The following is a 22,827-nucleotide window of genomic DNA, read 5'->3' as shown; positions in this document are numbered from 1 at the left end:
TCTGCTGTTTGCTCTTCTGTTCCATCCTGGGTCCTCTCTGTGCCTCATTCTGGGGCCCACGTCTTACTCTGCTCCTTGCCCACCCCTCCCCTCACCTCAGAAACAGTTCTCTTCTCTGAAATTCAGGTACTCTCCTAGAAGGGACCTAAGAGATTAAAACATAACAATGGGTGATTTTTTTTTTAGGTTAAATAAATAAGTATGCCATCTACCACCACCACCACCACCACCACCATCAACAACAAAAGAGAACAAACTGACCTTTAATGAGGCACCTTCACAGACCCCAGGGCGATCGCTGGCTGGGGACTTGGGAAGCAAACAGCTTGCATGGAAACAGTTTGCTATAGTTGCTATAGCATTGCTCTCCAGCTTTGTCAGCTGAAGTGTGGTTTGTTTTATTTTATTTTATTTTGTTTTGTTTTTCAGTATTGCCCAAATTTGAAGTTGAGCTCACTGCACCAGAGACAATAACCATTGCGGACAATCAATTTCAAATGGTTACATGTGCAAAGTAAGTGTTTATTTATTTATCCTCACAGGGTAAATCACCTTGAGCTTAACCATAAAACTTTATTTATTTATCTTTGAAATTTTAAATGTTGGAAAACTATAAAGGCAAACACAGAAATGAAACTCCAATGCATTCTACCAATCACTAACACATTATAGCTGACTTCCCCCTCATGCTTTGTGAAAATTTTCTCTGGTTTTATTTATTCTTTTCTACCTATTCTCCAATTGTTTTTAAAAAAAAAAAAAAAAAAACCACGTCTCCATATTTTTCTAGCCTTTCTATCTATTCTAATTCCTTACCTTGAAAGTGTATCTTCATAGGAAAAAAATAGCAATTTTACCTATTGTTCTACTATATAACATGTAATCTATTACATTGTGTTTCTAGTAATTAGTACATTTGTAGCAGATACCTTCTGTAAAACTGTATAGTAACCTGATTTAGAACTGGATTACTTACTTAAGAAACATTTCCCTTAAGGGAATTACCAAGTCAAAACATAGAATATTATTTTAGTCTTTTAAATGCCACGTTGCTCTTCTAACTCCAGAAACTGTTATGAAAGGACTGGCTTCATTGACCCTTTACCATCCTTGAGTGTTCTCACTTAAAAAAAAAAAAAAGAAACAAAGAAAATGAGCTATCAAAATTTCATGGAAATAAAGAGGTTTATAATTGAGTTTGAATTTATTTGAGTCCCTTAGTACACAAACATCCAATCTGATCACTTATCTTCTATTTGGGAGATTATTTCTGATGCCCTTTATCCTTCTGTGATATCTTTCCTAGAATGTGTAACAATTAAAAAATATAATATTTATTAAGTGACAGCTACAAAAATTATCCCCGCGATGTCGTGAGATATTAGCTGTTATCATCTCAGCTTTACAGAGAAAGGTCAGCTGTATGGACTGGGATAGCATCAGGCTGCGGGTCTTCTGATGAGTGGACACACGTGGGCAGTTTGGTGCTGTTCCTTGAACAAACACCTAATGAGAGCTTTAACAGATAACATAAAAACACTAATCTTTGAATACTTTTTAATATATTGAAGCTGCAGTCTGTAAAGGGCTACCTAATCAAAATGTGACCGGAGCGGGGGCTCTTCATGATCTCCCCAGAGAATCTTGGAATCAGTCTGTCTCTCTCAGGGAAGGATCAGACATTTCTCTGAGTTTCAGTGCAAAGTAGCTGAATATGATTAATATATGTGAGATCATAGATAATCTGTGCTAAAAATGCTGGGATAAATAATATAAAGTTGAAGAAATCCAAGATCCTAAACTGGTTTCATTAGAAAACCCTTCTAACAAACCAAGAACTTACATTATCATTAATACCCACAATTTATTCATCTGCCCAGTTAAATGCAACACACACACACACACACACACACACACACACCCTGCAACCAAACACTGGAGAGCCCACTCTCTTTTCTTAGGGTATCCTGAAAACACATGCAGACCAAATGCTAACACAGGGTTGGCAGCTTCTTAATATTATTTGGGATTATAATCTTCTATTCTGACTTCTTGAAACCTCCTTAATGTACATGCTAGAGGGATGAATGACAATAAGAAGTCAGCGTCCTGGCTGAAGAGATGGCTCAGTGGATAAGAGCACTGGCTGCTTCTTCCAGAGGATCCTCAGTTTAATTCCCAGCACCTACATGATAGCCCTTGACCATCCACAATGGGATCTGATGCCCACTTCTGGTATTCAGGTGTACATGCAGACAGAGCACTTATACATAAATATGTAATGTCAGTAGTTCTGAAGTAGTCTGTGTGTCTGTCAGTTCCAACCACTGAGGTGAAAAATGCTAGGTCAGCTGCCCACAATTTAGTTAGGAACCTGTCAAGCCAGATTATGTCAGCAAGCTCAGGAATGAATAGGCTTTTAAGAGTGAAGAAAGAATATTAGCTCACAAGTAAATAATAATAATAATAACAATAATAATAATTATCATCTACTAAAAGTCACTCAAATCACAACAATGAGAATGACATTCTGTCCCAAACAAAGACAGTAACCTACACGCTCCAAAGACATATGTTAACCTGTAAAGAATACTAGTGAATAAATGAAGGGTAGAAGAATAGCCATTGGGAATAACACTGTTCCCTAGCATTGATCCAGCCTCTATTTCATCAAAGCATAGATGGTTTCAGTGACGTAGGCTGGGTTGAAACCTCACAAGCACAGAGCGCATTAGCAGGATGGGTGGAACAAGCATGGCAGAAGAGGATCCGACTTGGACCCTCACTTCCCCAAAACACAATGTGGAGAAGTGAGTCGCTTCTTCTCAGTCTTGTAACCAAAATTACTACGGGAAAAATAATGAGTTAAATTTTTCGTTAAACGTATGACCAGCATCAGCGCTGGACAGTTATTGATAGCAATTCGCAAGCTTAAAACACTCAGCTTTATATACACAAAGTCAAAATAATCCTCAAATTATAAAAATAAACAAACAAAAACATAGTAAATTAAATGCATTTGAACATAGGCAAAACTCGATGATTCTGGATATTTTAAACACTATTCTTATTTTACCACCATCTAACATTTAAACATATTAGATGCGTTGGCACCAAGAGGGTATGAGCCAACATTGCATTAACAGCTTATTTCCCACTAAAGCACAATACAATTTTTTTCTTAAAGTTCAAATGCATTTAATAATAAACCAGCCCATTTCCCAATACTTGTAACAAATTAGATATATTTTAAATTTTAGCTCATTTTTCTCCACTGATATATTAGATCATCTAAAATTGAATGAAACTGTCAACTTACTTGTTTGTTTTTTAAACTAGCCAGATCCTCTTCATAAATTAAATGTCTAATTTCACCTGAATTCTGTGGGAGAAAATAGCCCTAGAGACAGTTAGGTAGAAACACCCGGTTTCAAGGCTTCATATATGATTTCCGGTGAGGTCGGTAAGGGTCACTATGATGCTGCCCATTTGTAACCACGCTGCTCCTTTTCCCACCAGGTACACCTATGGCCAGCCTGTGCAGGGAAAAGTCCAGATAAAAGTGTGCCGAGAGCTCTTCTCCCCGGGGCATTGTGAGAGCAACGAGAATGAAATCTGTGAGCAGTTCACTGTGCAGGTGCGGACCACGGGCTTCCTCCGGGGGGGGGGGGTTGTGGGGAGACCTCCTCCTAGGGATTTAATGCCACTTATAAATAGGACTGACAGCACTTTCACTGTGTGGCTAGTGGGGTGTGAGAGCTAAGTCAGGCGAGGAACATGAAGATAACACAATGTTTAACATAGTTCCTTGGCTTCTGGGTGCTTCTGCCTAGAGGATTTTAGACCTGCAAAGTTGTTCATTGGCTGCCCTATGCTCTGTACTATCTGGGTGGACTCCACAGTCTTTCCTTGGAGAATCCTTCCTCAGGCAGTTCATTCGGAAGCACTGCAACCCAGAATGTTCTGTGTTCGTTGTTCCAGACTTCTGGTCTCCTTCATTCTAAATCCCAGTTATGAAAACCTCGCCTATTCTGCTGGGCTTTATCTTTATGAATAGTTTTTCTGTATGTCTGTAAGTCATTGGTTCTAATTTTATCTTTTTAATTCTTTTTTAAGAGCTTTTAAAAATTAATTTGCATGTATATGCCTACATGATGGGTGTAATAGTCCTGCCTAGAGCAAGTGATAGCTTCGAAGGTCAAATGAAAGAATGTATCCTTCCAATGTTTAACATTTGAAGTTAATACCTGTTTCTTATTTTAAAATATAACTAAATTTACAGATTTCTGGTTCTGCTGTAAGTAGTGAAAATGTACATTTTCCCCTATTTCAAGTAGCAGACATTAACAGCTGCTGACGTGGACATGCGCCATCTGAAGAGTGTTGGTTCATCTGTTGTTAGTGTTAATTTCTTATTCTCGGGCTATCATTAGCTTTATTCTCATCTTCTAACAATTTCACACCTATGTTACTCCAGGAGACTGTCCTTGAACCCTTAAAGCACAAATACCCCCTTCTCTTGACATACTCGCTGCTGGTCTCCCTGATTTAACTCTTTGTCCGTTTCAGTGAGAGAGACCTTGGTACACAGCGGTGGAAGGTACCCGTGCTAAAGTTCCATGACACTCCTGGGTCCCTAACATCTTCATTCTACTTCTGCTTATTTTTCAGCTGAAAGATGGCTGTGCTCCTCACATTGTCGATACAAAAGTCTTCCAGATGTACCGCTCTGGGTTGTTCATGACCTTGGATGTTAACGTAGTGGTTACAGAATCTGGAACAGGTAACGGTTGTATCTTATGGACTACTTCCTACCCCTGAGGGGAAAAACCTGAAGTTAGCAACCTCAATTGTTAATTATGAATTAACTGTCCTTCACAATGGTAAAAACGAAACATCTTTAAAGGTGGCTTTTGTGGGGGAGCGAAGGATTGAATCCAGATCCTCACATATCCTTAGGATACCACTAGGATGCATGCCCCGCCCTGGGGGTGTCTGTTCAATGATTAATTTCTTCCTGATGCTGCTATGTTTCATCATTTCTTACAGGTGTGCAGATGAGTAAAACACACTCCGTTTTTATCACTTCTGTGCTTGGCACTGTCAGCTTCGAGAACATGGACTCTTTCTACAGGAGAGGGATCACTTATTTTGGAACTGTAGGTTTGACTGGTACTTTTCAAGGAACTTCTTTGGGGTTTTTCTCTGTTCACAGATTATCCCTTGAAATTTTCCAGACACTTTTATTGTAGGTTTACAATCCATCTTTAATATCACTATGTCTGCTATGCTCGGAAAGTTCTAGGGCTAAAAGAAACCAACCTATTAAAACAGCAGCTTCTTCTTTATGTGTAAACACATATGCCCAATCAGTAGACTGGATATTTCTACTCACTGAGATTTCTGTTAAGTGACCGCTATCATGGATGAAAATTTCCTTGTAGAAATGTGGAGTTTTGTGTCCTAAGAATATTAACGCTTCTGCTTTTGCACAGCTTAAATTTTCTGGTCCCAATAACACACCACTGGTAGACAAGCTTTTGCAACTGGAGCTCGACGGCAAACCTATAGGAAATTACACCACAGATGAGAACGGGGAAGCTCGATTTTCCATTAACACTTCAGAGATATTCAGTGCACAGATAAGCTTGAAGGTAAGACATCCAAGAGCTGGCAGAGACTGTCAAGAATACCACTGAGGCCCCAATGCTAGGGACTTGGAGCATAGAAGATGCTTAGACAGTAGCCTTTTTTTCTAGGACTCGCTTGCCCATTCAGTACTCTGAGAGCAGAGTTCAGAAGGCGAGATGCTACCACTCTCTCACAGCGACTGTGGTGACCAGTATGTCTTCTGTGGAAGTAGAGGTAGCGTGTAAGAAAATCTGGCCTTCTCCCTTACATCACCCTATGCACAGAGAGGGAGATGCCATGAGATTTCTTTTCTAAACCTTCCGCAGAAGTTTGCAGTTAAACAGTTTGTCATGGCTTGCATGCAAATACAGAACTTAAATCTAATTCTCTGACTGTAATTAAAAGTGAAAAATCCAAAGCACGCCTGTAATCCTAGCACTCAAGATGCTGAGACAGGAGGATCTTGAGTTACAGGTCACACTGGGATGCATAGCCAATCGACCCCCTCACACACACCCCACGCAAAGTAAAAAACATAGCAAGTCACTGTTGGTCCAGTGGGACAGTCACATAACCGTGATCATTATTTATATATAAGAAAGAGAGATTGCTATTATTATCTCACTTTGTACGAATTAGTTCTCTCCTTCCCACCACCATGGTCCAAAGAATAAAACTTGGGTGGCGAGGCTTGGTGGCAAGTGCCCTCACATGCCACCAGCCTCCACAATAACAACTGTGAGCGAGGTTCCTTCCTGGTTAGGCGAGATGACAACCCTTGTGTCCGGTAGCATTCTCTGCCTTGGAGATGCCTGTTGTTCTAAAGCCTTTCCTTTGCGTCTGTCCTGCCAGGCCGTCTATGTCCGACCTAGAAGCTGCCATCGTTCCAGCTGGTTGTCCCCTGAGTATTTGGACGCTTACTTCTCAGCCTCGCGCTTTTACTCCCAGACCAGCAGCTTCATGAAGATCATTCTCGAGCCCAAGCAGCTTCCGTGCGATCAAGAGGGGATGCTCTCGGTACTTTACTCCCTAAACCCTGAGGCCTACAAGGAGGCCTCGGATGTGACCTTCTTCTATTTGGTAAGTTTCAGCGGGTGGCCCTGTCTAATCAGCACAGCACAGCTTAGGAGGTGTCATCTGTCAGGCCTTGTCGATCTGAGTGAGCGCCACCTACTCACTTCACTGGTGAGAATACTCCTGGCACCGAGAAGAACACAGGAACAAGCCTGCAAAATGATCGCAGGCAATCTGAGTTGCCCTCAGACTGAGACACTCGCTTCTTCAATCATTCCGTGGTACTTCGCATGGAATGTTTATGACCAGGTGTGAAGGGCTAAATAGCGTGGAAAGCTCAAAAGGATGAGCAGAGAAGGAATCCGTTCTCATTCCCTCTCGTCAAGGCTTCTGGGAGAGTGAAAACAGGCTTGGAAATTAAGCCATTCCTACTTCCATCCCTCCACTCTCTCCCAGTCTGCACGCACATATGTCCACTTTGAACATGTTGTTCAGACGCTCTAAGCTCTGGTCTTCTCAGCTGTATATTCCTAACTGGAAACATTAGTGGAATCAATTAGACTCACCACACTGGAAAGGGAAGTAGGCCTGGGGCACTGTTAGAGTTCCACGCCTACTGGATCCTGTAGTTAGCTTTATGGGCATTCCATTTCACAGCATGGACCAGAGGCAAATGGGTAGATAACCGGCAGGTGAGGCGGCCACCTCTCACATGCATTTGATGGCTTCACAGAACTTTGAGTTTCTTCCTTGTTCTGGCCCAACATGTATGAAGTTCCCTTTTAATATCTGTTTGATAAAGCTACCATGTTACAGGGCAGGATGGGCACTGGACTAGCCCGTGAGGACATGATATGACGTAAGTTCAACACTCACACTGAGTCTTCTCTGTCTGGCACAGGTGATGGTGAGAGGAGGGATCTTCCGCAGCGGACAGAAGCAAGTCAGAGTTCAAGGTGGGCACTATGCCCTTGCTTTGGATTACATACCCTATCTCCATACTTCCTACAAGTTAGGATGAGCACTTATTACCACGAGCAGTTGCAGGGCAGTAGGTAGCATGACCTGAGGTAGCACTGAGTAGTTTGAAAAAGGCGATTGCTGCCTTTCCATCATTACTCTAGTTTGTTTTCTATTGCTGTGATAAACCCTAGCCAAAAGCAGCTTCAGGGAGAAAGGGTTTATTTCATCTTAGACTTCAGGTAACAGTCCATCATGGACGGAAGTTGGAGCAGGAATTCAAGGCAGGAACCTGGAGGCAGGAACTGGAGCAGTAGCCATGGAGGAGCACTGTTGACTGGCTTGCTCTTGATGGCTTGCCCAGCCTGCTTTCTTACGTGCCCTAAGTCTGCCTGTCCAACCCACAGGCTAGGCCCTTCATACCCATCATTAGCCAAGAAAAGGCCCACAGGCCACTCAGACAGAGGCAGTTCCCTAATTGAAGTTTTCTCTTCCCAGCTGACTCTAGTTTATGTCAAGCTGACAAAACTTGGCTGCACCCATTAGTGAGTTAATCATGTACACTGTAGAATAGTGATGTCTAAAGCAGTCCTACCATAGTATCTTTATCTGTGTATAAGTCTCCTTTTTACTTGCATCTGAGCGAGGCCCAGGTCATTTCTCTATCCACGCGCCATTCCCCTTCATCTAAGCAAACCCAGAGAGACAAGCGAGCACCCAGCACGCTGTCATCTGTGAATTGCCTGTTTCCACAGCCTGGAATGGGAACTTCTCTTTCCCAATCAGCATCAGTGCTGATCTGGCGCCAGCGGCTGACCTGTTCGTCTACACCCTCCACCCTAGCGGGGAAATCGTTGCAGATAATGTCAGGCTCCAAATCGAGAAGTGCTTTAACAACAAGGTGATGTTTCCCTTATCAGCAGGGTGGGCATTTTGCTTCCTGCTACCTCCTTTTAAAGTCTCATTCTTACATGAATTTATTTGGCGCATATATGGGTGTGCGCATGCGCACATGCATGTACGCACGCATGCCCACGGAGTGGGTGAAGATCAGAGGACAGTTTACAGGACTCCATTCTCTCCTGTCACCGTTCTGGTTGGATAGACCTCAAGCTGTCAACCTTGATAGCAAGCATCCTTACCCACTGTAGCATTTCTCCAGTCCTGTCTCTGTCTGGGCCCCTCATGATCCTTACATAGTAATCTTACAGTTAAATTACCAAAGAACGAGTCTCGAAGAGTTATCTTGCTGACGCCTGGTCATCATAGCAAGTTGGGGGAGTTGGGGAAACTGAAAGATATTCCCGCAGGGAACTGAGAATGGGCAGGAAAATGTATGTACAGAAATTGGTCAGGATTTGTTTGGGACAGACAGGATTTATTCACGTTTTCTTCACATGTAATTGTCTCTACCCTCATTGCTATCCTTCCTCCACCTCAGGTTAGCATGAAGTTCTCACGGGAGAAGGACCTACCCGGCTCTAACACCAGTGTGCATCTTCAAGCAGCCCCTGACTCCTTCTGTGCCCTGCGAGCAGTGGACAAAAGTGCCCTTCTACTGAACCACGGACAAGAAATAACACCTGAGAGTGTAAGCAGCACTGTCCCCCAGTGTCCCCAAGCTGTGTGGCTGCAAGCCCTGCCCTTCCTAGGATGCCATTGCTTAGGACAGGACATGTTGAAAGAATCAAGTCTTTACTTCTGTGCTCCTTTCTCAGTTATTAGCATGGGTTAATAACTATGTGAGTTTTCCATCTGGCATTCACAGCGATACAGAACTCTATACATAATTATAACAAGTTAAAAACTCTAAAACAGTGTGATATTTTAAAATTGTAGTGAGAGTGGGTTGTTTTGTTTTGTTCTTAAGTTGGTCTCTATGTTCTTTGACAACATCCAATTATGTTCTAAATATTAACTAGTCTCCTGGCCCAGGATGACCCAAGCCTGACTTTACTTTCTTTGTACCAGCCTTGAAAACTGATTTTGTTTTTCAGGGAGCCTTGTTCCTTGAGTATGAGATATTTACCTAGTTCATCTTTTTTTTTTAATATATATTCTCCAGTTGACATGTTATCACTGCTCAGGTGACATGAGATGTCCTTATCCTGGACTGCATTTCTATTTATTCTGTTTATTTCTCTGTTTTGCATTCCATTGGTTTTTCTTTTCCGATGTCAGTCCCACAGTTTTAATGATGGAGATTAATTTGGGGTGAGAATGGACCCCTTTGGTTGGGTAACTCCGCCCATCTTAACTCCAGGGCACCCCTTGCTCTTCTAGTTGATTCTCAATATCCAACTTACTTCTAATGTCTCTAGCTCCAGGACAGAAAACTAACTGGTATTTTTACTGTGGTTACATGGGATTTACAAATTAACTTCAGTGTTGCCCCCTAATGGGGGAATATTCCAATTCAGAACTGTAAAGTGGCTTTTTTTATTTTTCCAAGTATAATTTTTCTGTTACTCATAAATTACATTTTAAACAGTTTTCTTATGTAAACTTTTTATTTGTTCACAAGTGTGTCTGAATAACTCTGTGGCTGTTGTAAACAAGGTTTTTTCCCACTGTTTATTCTATTGTTATTTATGAGTCTTTCAGCTGTTTTGCGCAATGATTTACATTTTGCTAACTTGCTACATTCCTTGGTTTATTGACCTATATTTTTCATTGGTTCTCTGTTTCCCTGTATTACAATGTTGCCATCAAATAGAGAGTTTTCTTTTTCTCACCCTCCCTCCCTGTCCCTTCTCCCTCCTTCCTCCCTCCCTTCCTCCCTCTCTCCCTTCCTTCCTCCTTTTCTTCATTCCTTCCTCCCTCCCTTCTTTCCTTCCTCCCTCCATCCCTTCCTCCCTTCCTCCCCTCCTCCCTTCCTCCCCTCCTTCCTTCCTCCCTTCCTTCCTTCTTTCCTTCCTTTCTTCCTCCCTTCCTTCCTTCTTTCCTTCCTTCCTTCCTTCCTTCCTTCCTTCCGTCTTTCCTCCTTCCCCCACTTGCTTCCTTCCTTTTCACTGCATGCCTCTGTTCTCTCTTTGCCTGATCCCAGCACAGAATTACACTATAGGCACAGTAGCACCCTCACCTTGGCCTATCTTTACAAAGAGAGAAACACGAGCTCCTAGTGACTTGTGAATAACCAGCTCTGCTACATTTCTTAAGAGACTAAGATAAAATAGTTTATTATTTTATGTGTATGAATGTTTTCTCTGTATATACATCTATGCACAACCTAGGTTCTCTGGAAGAGCAGCCAATGCTCCTAACCTGCTGCTGCCTCTGGGTGCTGACATTAAAAGCCTAAGTCATCACGCACAGCTTTGAAGTTTTATTATAGTGATTTTCTCGAGAATAGTATAGCTTCACTTTTTTCTTGTTTAACCATGAAATCGAGCCAGTCATTCTAAGTAATAGCCAGTGACCCTAGCCAGTGACAAGCTCTCTCTCACCTTAAAGTTGATCCTTCCTTCCTTCCTTCCTTCCTTCCTTCCTTCCTTCCTTCCTTCCTTCCTTCCTTCCTTGGGAAAACACATCCTACTTGCAGGCGTGTTTCTCTATTGCTCCCTGAGCTATCCCAGTTTCCAGGTCACCTTTCAGGTACATAAAGTGTATTCTCAGCTAGCTTCCTCAAAAGGGTACAAGAATTTAATCACATCTTCATACTCAGAATTGTTTTTCTAAAGCCTCCACAAAGAAGCTGGGCAAACACCTGTGACATCAGCACTTGAGAGGCACAGGCAGGAGGATCAGGGGTTGAGGACCAACCTTAGCTGCATGAGACATGTTTAAAAAACAAAAAACAAAAAGCAAAACAAAAAACTCAAACAAACAAACAAACAAAAAAAAAAAAAACAGGGCTGGTGAGATGGCTCAGCCATTAAGAGCACTGACTGCTCTTCCAAAGGTCCTGAGTTCAGCTCCAAGCAATCACATGGTGGCTCACAACCATCTGTAATGGGATCCGATGACTTCTGGTATGTCTAAAGACAGCTACAGTGTACCCATAGACATTAAATAAATAAATATTTTAAAAAGAAAACAATGCTAACAACAAAGAAAACCTTTTAAAAATAAAGAACAATGCCTTGATATGTGGAAGATGGGGTATATGACTACTAAATTTGGGGCCTGCATTTTTCTTTAGGTTTCTTGAAAGCCCTGCTCTCTCGTACCTCACTGTGCTGTCAGACTAACTTATTCTCTCTGGTAGGTTATTTGGCCTTCTTGTCTGGAGGCCTAGAGGGTTTTTTCCCCCTCATATATATTTAAACTAAAATTTTAGTAAGATATCTCTTAGCCTTTATTGGCAGAGGGGTGGAATCCAAAGCTTAGTCTGCATTGCTACTTAAAAATTAAGTTTGTTAATTTCTTCCCTTTCTTGAAAATTCTCACACATGCGTTAGCTCACTTCACATGCGCTCAAACTCTCCAGTTTGCCTGTGGCCTCTTCCATTCTTTCTTACTTTCTCTTTTGTTTTCTATTTCTCTTCTAGAAGCTGGGTGTGCTGGGTGTGGTGATGGACATCTGTAATCTTTTTGCTTGGGAGGCAGACACAGGGAAATCAGGAGTTCAAAGCCATGACAAGCCCTTGCCTCAACAAACAAACAAACAAACAATGGCTGATTTCTGTCCACCGTTTTTCTCTTAGGCTTTTTAGCCTTTAGAGTTCATTTCTGATGTGTTCATCTTCTGAGATCATTCTCAATTATTTCTTCCTTGGTTTGGCCTATTTTTATACTTCCTTTGTAAAATTTCTGATTCATGATCTTTTTAAATACCTTGCAAATATTCATTTGTAAATATTCCCATTATTCCAAAATATCTGAGCAATGCTTTTCTCTCATTAGTTGATTATTTGGACTGAGGTGTTTCACTAACTAAAGTCTGTCCTCTGTTTTATCCTGTTCCATCCTTCCCTCCTTTAAGTGCCATGTCTCTAAGGGTTGTTGATCTCCTCTATTGACACCACTATTTCCCTCACCTGATAACCCCCACCCACGCCAGTCATGCTTTTGCACAAATGGAAGCAGCCCCTTCATTTCGAGCCCTTCCTTCTTACTGGGAGCTAATGTGTCCAGGGAAGATGGTTCCTATTTTGACATGAATTGTTGGAGTGTTTTTACATGGAATGAATTTGGTTTGATTTTTTTCCCAATCCCTTCATGTCATTCTCCTTCCACAAATGTAGTTTCCTACGCTTTCCTTCAGTTTTACATATTCTCAACTTTTCTTGCAGTCGTTCATGGTGCTCATAATTCTACCGACGACTGAAAGATTACAGGAGTAATCACTGTCCCTTCTAATCGTAAAAGTATAAGTGGTTGATCTCACTTCTTGTTCACTTTTTGATTGGTGCACATTCATTGCACATAGTACTAGATGTCATAAGAATGATTTCCTAGGAATATATGAAGTCCTTTGGCTGCTTGTCCATTGCTTGATGCAATATTTTATCTGGAAGGTTTTAATTCATTAATACTTAGTTTCAGGCAGCTGACGTCATTCTCCAGGCACTCCAGAAACTCTATTACTTTACTTCAGGCAGTTATCTGTGTGCTAGGCTTTAGAACAATCAAGAGTTCTTCTCCATGACCTTTCTTATTTGCTATCCCCAAACCTGCACGATCGGCCAGAAAGGTTTGCAAATAACATTAACTACACAAAACAATATTGGTCTCCTCATTTGAATTTTTGGAAAGACGACTCAGTAGTAAATGGTCATGACACGAATTTTCCAATCTTATAGTTATACAAGGAGTGCTTCACGTCACCAAGAACCGTATCTTCTCCTCCTAGGTGTACTTCATGCTCCCGTATATCCATCAATATGGCTATTTCTACAATGGTCTCAACTTGGATGATCAGCAAGCAGAGCCATGCATTCCTCAGAAGGACTTGTTCCACAATGGAATGTATTATACACCTACAAGCAACGTTTGGGATGGAGACCTCTCTAATCTTCTCATTGTAAGATCACAGATGAGGCTGTAAAACATTTCCTCTTGTAGCTTTAGTGGTCCTGGCCCCATCTCTCTCACACTGTAGATTCTCTCAATACTGTGCTGACAGAGGACTCTTTAAAAAAGAGATGTTCATCCTGTTGACTTTTTTTTTCTTTTTGCTGAAAAGAAGTTGTATGGCTGGAATCATGGGACTCTGATGAGATGGGATCCAATTTCTTGCAAATATATCTTATGTGTCAATAGTTAAACCAAGAAAATAACTTACAGTCTGTATTCCACATAAAAGGAGGCTGCCAGCTACACGTGCTCAGAGGCCACACAAGGGTCTTTATGATCAGGATCACTGTGGATGAAGAAGAGGACACTACTGAATTAGACAGGCTTTAGTTCAACTCCCAGTTCTGCTGATTAATGCATGTGCACTGTGTAGACATGCATGTGCATGTGAGCATACATGTTTGCTGCTAACTAAGACAGAGATGGTGCTGGTTTCTTGTATTCCCTTAAGCATAAATGGAAAAAATGGAAATATTAGCACATTAATAATAATAATAGAAAGAGTGATTACTGGAGACTGGATTTCTGTGATCCTGAATCCCGGATACACAGACAAATATGCACAGTTATTGTCTGGTTGTTATGGCGGTAGACCTCTCATAATTCTCTCAAGAAAGCAATGTATATTTTTTGTGTGTCTGTCTCTGAAAGAACATAGGTCTGAAAATCTTTACAAATCTCCATTACCGGAAACCGGAAGTATGTTCATCCCAGAAAAACCAGCCCCTGCTGAGGACATTTGATCACCCAAATGAACAGATAATGATGTACAGTGGTGGCGCCCCACCTTCTTCTGCCTGTGGGTAATCTAGAACTTCCCGTTGGTGTGGTATTCAATAGGATTCTTTGGACTGAGTGTTTGTAAGATTAAAAAAAAAAAAAACATGCAAAACAAAGGCTTATAGATGATTTAGGATGATTTAAAGCAAGAACTAGAATTTCTGTAGTTCAACGAGACAGGCTGGAAATAATTTTGTGATAAAGAATGATTAGCTTCTAATATAAAAGGAAGTCCAGGTTTTGGTTCCTTTTTTACATTTTTGTTTGTTTCTTAAGACAGCGTCTTACCCCATAGCTCAGGCTGGCCTCAAAATAGATGTGAAGACAACTATCAAAGATAATGCTGGCAGCAACTTGACATGGTGTGATGCACATAGCTCAGGCTGGCTTCAAATTTTTTATATAGTCAAGGATGGCCTTGAACGTCTGATTGTCCTGACTCCACCTCTCAAATACTGGGGTCTGAAAGCATATCGCACCATGCACAGCTCAATGGTTACTATTTTGGTGTAGAAACACTAACTAAGTGCATCGTATGTAGCCTATAGGCCACTCCTATAAAGGAATATGTTCTGGAGAATTACAAGTATTAATGGCACTAAAAAATGTAAGCAAAAAATAGTGCTAGTCAGCAGAATTAGCAAGTACCAGCATGTCAGACAAGAGTCAGTGAGGACATTTAATTCATCCAGACGTGTCTGTAGGTGATGTGTTGTTTGTTGTAGCTTTTAAACAAATATTGAAATTTGAGAACCAGAAGAGTGATACCTCGGTTGAGATTTGAATTTATGAGACAGTAAGAGCTCATCTAAAGGGACTGGGAGATGGCTGGGTGGGTACACTGCCTGCTGTGCAGCTGTTAGGACCTGAGTTTTGTCCCTAGCACCACCTGTCACCCTAATGCTCAGGAGCAGCGACAGGTGGTCTCCAGGGATTCTTGGCTGGCCAGTCTAGCTGACACCGCAAGATGCAGGTTCAGTGACGCCCTGCCTCAAAACTTAAGATGGAAAAGCAAGGAAGGAAGACATCTGAAATCGACCTGTGGCCTCCACTGGTACCTCACAGGTGGTCACACGCCACTCGTGTGCACACGTGCACATGTGCATGCACACGCTTACACACACAAGCATTTATTTGCCCCCCCCTCTCTCATTTCAGTTCATGACACTGTGGACAGCATCAGCCATGCAAAAATGGCCATCAAAGAGACAGTGAGGACAAACTTCCCCAGGACATGGATATGGAACCTCGTCAGTGTAGAGTGAGTTTTGTTTTTCCATGCTTCTTAGTGTTTCCCCCTCCCCCTTAAACAGACTTCTCCCCTTTGTGGCTCTATCTCTATTTTTTTCTTTTGATTTGTTAACTTTTATTCCTGGGCAATAAAGTAGTGAAGTATTTGGTTTTTCTTTTTTTAATAAAACAAAACAAAACATTGTTCATTTGTCCATCCTGATGGTTAGTTTGATGGTTAGTTTGTTTATTTATTTCAGCAAAGTGTTACTTTTCCAAGACCTTCGCCTCTATGCATTTCATGCAGGAACTATATGCTACCTCATTTATTTTTTTTTAAAGGGTATTCATAGAAATATGGCATTACTAAGTTTCTACTCCACAGACAACAGATGAGGGACATGTACCTAACGCCTTACCTAAAAATTTTCCAAACCTCCTATCACTTTAGTTGTGTGTGTTCTGCATAATCTTGAGTTCCCACTCACGGGATGTGTGTCACCAACAGCCTGTCTTCTCAGTTCCTCAGGCTCAGCAAATGTCTCGTTCCTTGTCCCCGATACCATCACCCAGTGGGAGGCCAGCGCCTTCTGTGTCAATGGCAATGCTGGGTTTGGCATGTCACCCAGCGTGTCCCTACAGATCTCCCAGCCCTTCTTCGTGGAAGTTACCTCCGCCTTTTCTGTTGTTCGAAGTGAACAGAGTGACATGGTTGTCACTGTCTTCAACTACCTGAATACATGTGTAGAGGTAAGACACCTCCTTTGATCTGGAAACAAAAACCCAGCAAAGCTAAATTACTTATTATTTTCTCACCAAATATCACCATAGCTTCACTATTAACAAATGAAAACACATAATCTAAAGAAGTAATTTCTTTCTATAATCTTTAGAAATAATTATTTAAACTTTTAATTTTATTTTCTGTGTAGGATTGTTTTACCTACATGTGTGCACATGTACCATGTACATTTCTGGTATCCACAGATGTCAGAAAAGGACATCACAACCCTTGTACTGCAGTCATGGGCTGTTGTGAGCCGCCACATGGGTGCTGGGAACTGAACCCCGGTCCCCTGCAACAGCAGCCAGTGCTTTTAACTGCTGAGTGAACTCTGTGAGCCCAGAAACAACCATTTTAAATCACAATAATAACTTGAAATTTTAGTAAGAATAAGATTTTGTGATGATGCTCATTCTGCTATTCTGTAAGTTTGTGAATGAGTCCTTGGGCATCTTTTCATTTTACTAAATTAAAATAGAATCTTCTTAAGATGACAAATATGAACTTCTTCTTTGAAGTCATCAAAGAAACCATTGTGCAATAAGTTGTAGAATTTAAATCAAAGTGTGGGGGAGAGAGAATTTAAAATGCTGCCCCTGTGGCCATTATTCCGTTTTTAGATTTCTGTTCAGTTGGAAGCATCTGGGAATTATGAAGCAAGCATCAACACCCAGAGCAACCCTGACAGTGAAGTCCTCCAGGCTGGAGAACAGAAAACATATGTCTGGACCATTATCCCAAAGACACTGGGTAAGCAGCATCTCTCATGGATTGACCACATTTTATCAACCTCTGTTTTCCTTAGATTTTCCAAAAAAACCACAATTTTTTGGCATCCTATTTTTTAACTTCCTTTACTCACTTCTCTATATTCAAAATTCTTATAATGCAATTTCTTTATTTAAAAAGGCTTTGTTTCATTTCTATGTACATGCATGTGCCTGTATGTATGTATGTATGTATGTATGTATGAATGTCTCCACAGTCATGCAAGCACCCGGGGAATCCAGAAGACTGTGTTCCCCTGGAACCTAAATTATAGATGATTTTGAGTTACATGACATTGGTACTGGGAACCAAACCCAGGTCCTCTGCAAGAGCAGCAAGTGCTCTTAAACTCCGAGCCCACTCTCCAGCACTACAGCTCCTTATTATCAATACTCTGAGGAACAGAACTCCATTCATTCACATAGAAATCATAAGATTAAATGGTGGCATGAATGCTAATTTGTGTGATTTGTCAACTCCACACATCACATCTCAAATGAAGACCATGTTTTGTTTTGTTTTTGTTAATCATTCCATTTGTTTACATCTCAAATGATATCCCCCTGACCAGTTACCCTTCCACAAACCTCCCATCTCACCTTGCCTCTATGAGGGATGGTCCCCCCCTCCCACCCTCTCCTGCTTCACGGCTCCAGAATCCCCCAATGCCGAGTCATCAAACCTTCACAAGACCAAGGGCCTCCCCTCCTATTGCTGTCAGACAAGACCATCCTCTGCTATGTATGTATCTGGAGCCATGGGTCCCTCCCTGTACACTCCTTGGTTCATGAAGACCATGTTTCCTTAATGCTACCCTGATTTCTTACAATTGCTGCTTCATCTGACATTCGCACAAAATGTCAGTTTTACAAACATTTCTCCTCAGTCACAATCATCAATTATTAGAGTCACTTGAATTATTTTTTTTTAACTAAATGTACTAACAGGCCACCAGATACCAAAAATACCAATCGTTGAGTGAGGAGCAAGTACTGAGAACTTTGTTTTAGTGCCTAGCCATTTATAAAAGTAACTTTAGAAGTCTCTGGCTGCTGATATAAAAGAAGGAGAAAGTTTAAAAGTTTAGTGAACAGAGCTAGAGAAAGTACCCAAGGAGTTGTAGGGGGCTGCAACCCTGTAGGTGCAACAACAATATGAACTAACCAGTACCCCCAGAGCTCGTGTCTCTAGCTGCATATGTAGCAGAAGATGGCCTAGTTGACCATCATTGGGAAGAGAGGCCCCTTGGTCTTGAAAACTTTATATGACCCAGCACAGGGGAATGCCAGGGCCCAGAAGTGGGAGTGGGTGGGTAGGGGAGCAGGGGCAGGGGGAGGGTATAGGGAACTTTTGGGATAGCATTTGAAATGTAGATAAAGAAAATATTTGAAATGTAAATAAAATAAAATAATAAGTTAAAAAAAAGTTTAGTGAACTAGAAACTTTTAAAACCTATGTCATTAAAAGTATTTTATATCATGTCCTATATTTGTTGTCATAGTGAGTCACCTCAGACCATTTTTCTATCACACTCAAACTTTCTTCATTTTTATGCACTGTAAGATCTTCAAATATCTCACTCTGGAAAGTGAGGCAGAATACTGCACTTGCTGCATTTTTGTGGCACTCAAAGGCTTTGCAAAGCAAAGAAAGGAATAGGCAAAACCCACAACAAAGAAACAGGAGCAATATGTCGGTTGTGTGTACAGCACACGGATGATGTTAAGTCTTGCGAATAAGCTTTACCAATCCTCCAATTTCTATAAACAAGGACACAGGGGATCAGTTTTGATTACATACTGTGATACCACAGAGATTGAAATCAACAAATTCCTTGCCAGCACTCAGTTTGTATCTGGTGGCCCTTGTGCTGTATTATATTTTACTACTTCTCTTTGATCGTAGGAAACATTAGAAACCCCAATTATTACCAGGTATAGCAGTGGTTTTCTTTGATCCTGGGGAACATTAGGAACCAGGAATGTTGTTGCACACCTTTAGTTCCAGTCCTCAGGAGGAAGAGGCTGGCAGCGCTCTGTGAACGCTAGGCTTGGTCTATATAGTGAGCTCTAGGCCAGCCAGGGCTACATGGTGAGGGAGGGAGGGAGGGAAGTAGGGAGGGAGAGGGAGGGGGGAAGGAAGGGGAAAGGGGAGGGGATGAGGAGAGGAGGAGAAAGAGGAGAGAGGAGAGGAGGAAAGAGAAGGGGAGGAGAGGAGAAGAGGAACGGAACTGGCAGCTTTCTGATGTTGTACTGTTCAATGTCATTCTGTAAACAATGTCAAGATGGTGGTACAGGTTCATAAGATATTATCTTTCTTAAAATTCATAAGTTCTCAGGGAATAACTGACTAACTTGTTGCAGGGAATCCTGAAACAAGTAGAACAAGACGTACTGCCTTATTTCCAGGCAGGAGAAGAGGCGGGTAGTTTGATCTAAACTTTCATGTGATGGTAAAAGTTGGCTCATCCCATTCAAGATGTGATTGATCTACCTGACTTATCTCCCACTGAAAAGGTAATATTATGCTTGGCAATATTTTCCAGGTAAAGTGAATGTCACTGTAGTGGCTACATCCAAACAGAGCAGTGCTTGCCCAAATGATGCCAGTAAGGAGCAAGATGTCCACTGGAAAGACATTGTAGTCAAAACCATGCTGGTAGAGGTATGTAAGTATGAAATACAAAGTTCTTTCTGGCAGGAAACAGTGTCTAAGAGATAAAGTAACACATTGTTCTTAAAATGCTTAGTTGACTTAGGGCACAAGTCTTCCATCTTGAACAAATTGCATTATTATGCATACATCCTTTCTTTAATCAGTGCCTCAGCCCTGACTGGGCTTGTGGCTCAGTGGCTAAGTACTTGCCTAGCTTGTGCAAACACCTAGGTTCTGTTCTCAGGGTCTCCAAACCCAAGCAACAAACAGAGCCTCATCAAGGACGATGAACCCCCTTGAAACATACTTTCTTATTTCTTGACTATCTTCTTAGCACGCAGCAGCCTGTGGCTGTCCCCAACCGCCCCCCCCCCTTTTAACTGACCTCAAGTCCAAGAGACAAATCCTCCTTATCTTGCTCTATGCTTTGAGCAGTTCCTGACATCCTCAATTTAAAAAAAAAAAAACAAAAAACAAAAAACAATGAAGCAGTTTAAAGTGTCACTCAGTGACAAGGGTTATCCTTGCACAACCCATGGGAGCAGAAGGCCTGAGGGTTTTGTAGTGTACAGAGATTTCTACCTAGGCAGGACAGGGACCGTGAATGGCTCTCAGGAACAACTGTGAGTCAGGTGTACCTATGAGAACTGATGTTTGGTCTCTTTTCCTTTATGGAAAAAAAAATGATCCAATTTATTATTTTGTTCTTGTTTTGTTTATTTCCTAACAGGCTGAAGGTATCGAAAAAGAAGCAACCCAAAGTTTCCTTATCTGCCCAAAAGGTAAGAGGGCTCTCCCAGTGATCACTTGTCCTAGAGAAAGTTGTAAGCATGGCAGATCTACTTTCTCGGCCTATGCACAAGTCACAAGCCACGAGCCCACTTGCCATGCGGATGCATTTTAACTTCCTCTTCTGAGCTTTACTTCCTGTTTTGTCTTTGTTGTATAATTTTTAGCAAAAAAAGACATATATTTATGAAATTTTGTTTGTCTAATGAGATCAGTTTTCCACGACCTATCTTCCCCATCTTCTTCATTTTGGTCTCTTTGTTCATATAATTGTCTCACAATCTTGGCCAATGGAAAACTCAGGCATTTGTTAGATAACACTAACACAGTGGTTACCCTTATACTCTTGGTATGAAACAGTCCGTAGACTCACTACTGGCCCCCAGTTACCTGATTTGTGGCCATCGTGAGTACTGTTTGAGCTGGTTGCTTGTAACCTGATCTTAATGTTTATTCACCCTTGAGCATCTCTTCTATAAGCTATGAGTCTTATAGCTTCTATTTTTCCATGCACAGTTTAAGTACTGAACTGAGAGAAAATAGAGACCACTGTCTAAAAACAAAGTATACATCGTTTTCTGGATATATTGATATTCTAAATTAGCTCAAATTCTCAGTTTAGTTTTTAAATTTTCATTAGATTCGTGTGTGTGTGTGTGTGTGTGTGTGTGTGTGTGTGTGTGTGTGTGTTCACGTGCACGTGCATGTGTATCTGTGTGTGCTCACGTATAGAGTGTACATGTATATACCATTGGGGAAGTGGACTTCAAAGGACAAGTTGCAGGAGTTGTTCCCTCCGTCTACCACTGGGTCCCAGGGATTGAACTCTGATCATCAGGTGGCACATGCCATTACCCTCTGAGCCATCTCACTGGACCAGAGTCGCAATTTCATTTTGCCTAATAAGTAAAACTAACTGACAGCCTGTTCCTTTTAATACTGCTGCTCCAAAAATCTGCTGCTGTGCCCTGAGGAAGGGAGTCTTTGCAATGTTTGCATGGATGTGTTCTTTCAGGTACCAAAGCCTCAAAGCAAACACTTCTGGAATTGCCAAGCCATGCGGTAGAAGGATCAGCCAGATCCTTTGTCGCCATTGTGGGTGAGTTTATTAACTTCTGTGTCATAGTGATTTGAAAATTTTACTTGAGGTGATCTATAAAAAGTCCTAACATAACAGAATGAGATATTTCCATAAGCTATCACGAGGGGGGGCATTGTGTATAGACCGTCCTTTCTGCCTGTTTCCATGTGGGATCTAAAGGCATGTAGCTTTCAGACCTGCATCTCTATGTGGGTAATGACAGATGCTCAGGAAACAGGAGACCCTGTTCTAACCTGCACATATGAATGCCTCTTGGAGATTATGAGATGTTGTGATACTGGGAATTTTCTCATTAAAAAGAGAGAGATGTTCCCTAAAAGTAATTTGTCTATCGTCAGCATTCAACCCTGTAGAAGATGAATGGGTTATAGTTTATATTTCATCAGGCCAGTATCTCAAAACACAAATTAGAAGCAAGCCAGTAGTAAATGAGCCCACTTCCAACACTTCCTCTTTGCTCTGGAAATGAAATTTTTCAAAATGTTTTCATCCCCAAAGCCCCTCTAATTCCACACTTCAGAACCACCTCCTTCTAGAGTCCCTCTAGGAAACTTGGTTTGTTTATGTGTTTTATTTATTTTATTTTATTTTAAGTTATGTATATAGGGAGCAGTATATGCACATAAGTGTAGTGTCCACAAAGGCCCGAGACACCGATTCCCTCTAGAAGTGGAGTTAGAGGCAAACAGGAGCCACCCAATACGGATGCTAGAATCTGAATTTGGGTCTGCCTCAGGAGCAGCAAGGGCTCTTAACCACAGAGCCACCTCTCCAGCCTCCTGTTAGCATCTTTTAGAATGAACTTTAAATGATTTCCTATTCCCACCATGCCCTGCGGCTATCAGTGCTGAGGCAGTGACCTAGCATTCGCGTAAGTGCCTGACTCTCCCTTTCCGCCTTTAGGAGACCTTCTGGGAGTCGCAATGCAGAATCTAGAGAGCCTTCTCCAAATGCCCTATGGGTGTGGCGAACAGAACATTGCCCAGCTAGCATCTGATGTTTACATACTTGACTACCTGAAAGCTACCAATCAGCTGACAGAAGAAGTCAAATCTAAGGCTCAGCGCCTCTTATCCAATGGTGAGAGGGTTAAGTA

General features: G+C 41.6%; 1 protein-coding gene across 1 annotated transcript in view; it reads left to right on the top strand.

Moving 5' to 3' along the window:
- Nucleotides 1-22,827, top strand: part of LOC110317069 (ovostatin homolog) — a 40,720-nt gene that overhangs the window by 5,623 nt on the left and 12,270 nt on the right. The window contains exons 7-24 of the mRNA XM_021191425.1: nt 430-514; nt 3,520-3,637; nt 4,672-4,783; nt 5,050-5,159; nt 5,496-5,654; nt 6,484-6,711; nt 7,547-7,601; nt 8,361-8,506; nt 9,047-9,196; nt 13,400-13,570; nt 14,275-14,422; nt 15,562-15,664; nt 16,155-16,383; nt 17,038-17,167; nt 19,731-19,849; nt 20,571-20,622; nt 21,645-21,728; nt 22,635-22,811. Coding sequence (XP_021047084.1) covers nt 430-514; nt 3,520-3,637; nt 4,672-4,783; nt 5,050-5,159; nt 5,496-5,654; nt 6,484-6,711; nt 7,547-7,601; nt 8,361-8,506; nt 9,047-9,196; nt 13,400-13,570; nt 14,275-14,422; nt 15,562-15,664; nt 16,155-16,383; nt 17,038-17,167; nt 19,731-19,849; nt 20,571-20,622; nt 21,645-21,728; nt 22,635-22,811 — 2,376 coding nt within the window. The remainder of the gene's footprint in view (nt 1-429; nt 515-3,519; nt 3,638-4,671; nt 4,784-5,049; nt 5,160-5,495; nt 5,655-6,483; nt 6,712-7,546; nt 7,602-8,360; nt 8,507-9,046; nt 9,197-13,399; nt 13,571-14,274; nt 14,423-15,561; nt 15,665-16,154; nt 16,384-17,037; nt 17,168-19,730; nt 19,850-20,570; nt 20,623-21,644; nt 21,729-22,634; nt 22,812-22,827) is intronic.

This window comes from Mus pahari, chromosome 2 (genome assembly GCF_900095145.1).
Source record: "Mus pahari chromosome 2, PAHARI_EIJ_v1.1, whole genome shotgun sequence".
Lineage (NCBI taxonomy): Eukaryota > Metazoa > Chordata > Mammalia > Rodentia > Muridae > Mus > Mus pahari.
This window is presented reverse-complemented; position numbering and strand designations above follow the sequence as displayed.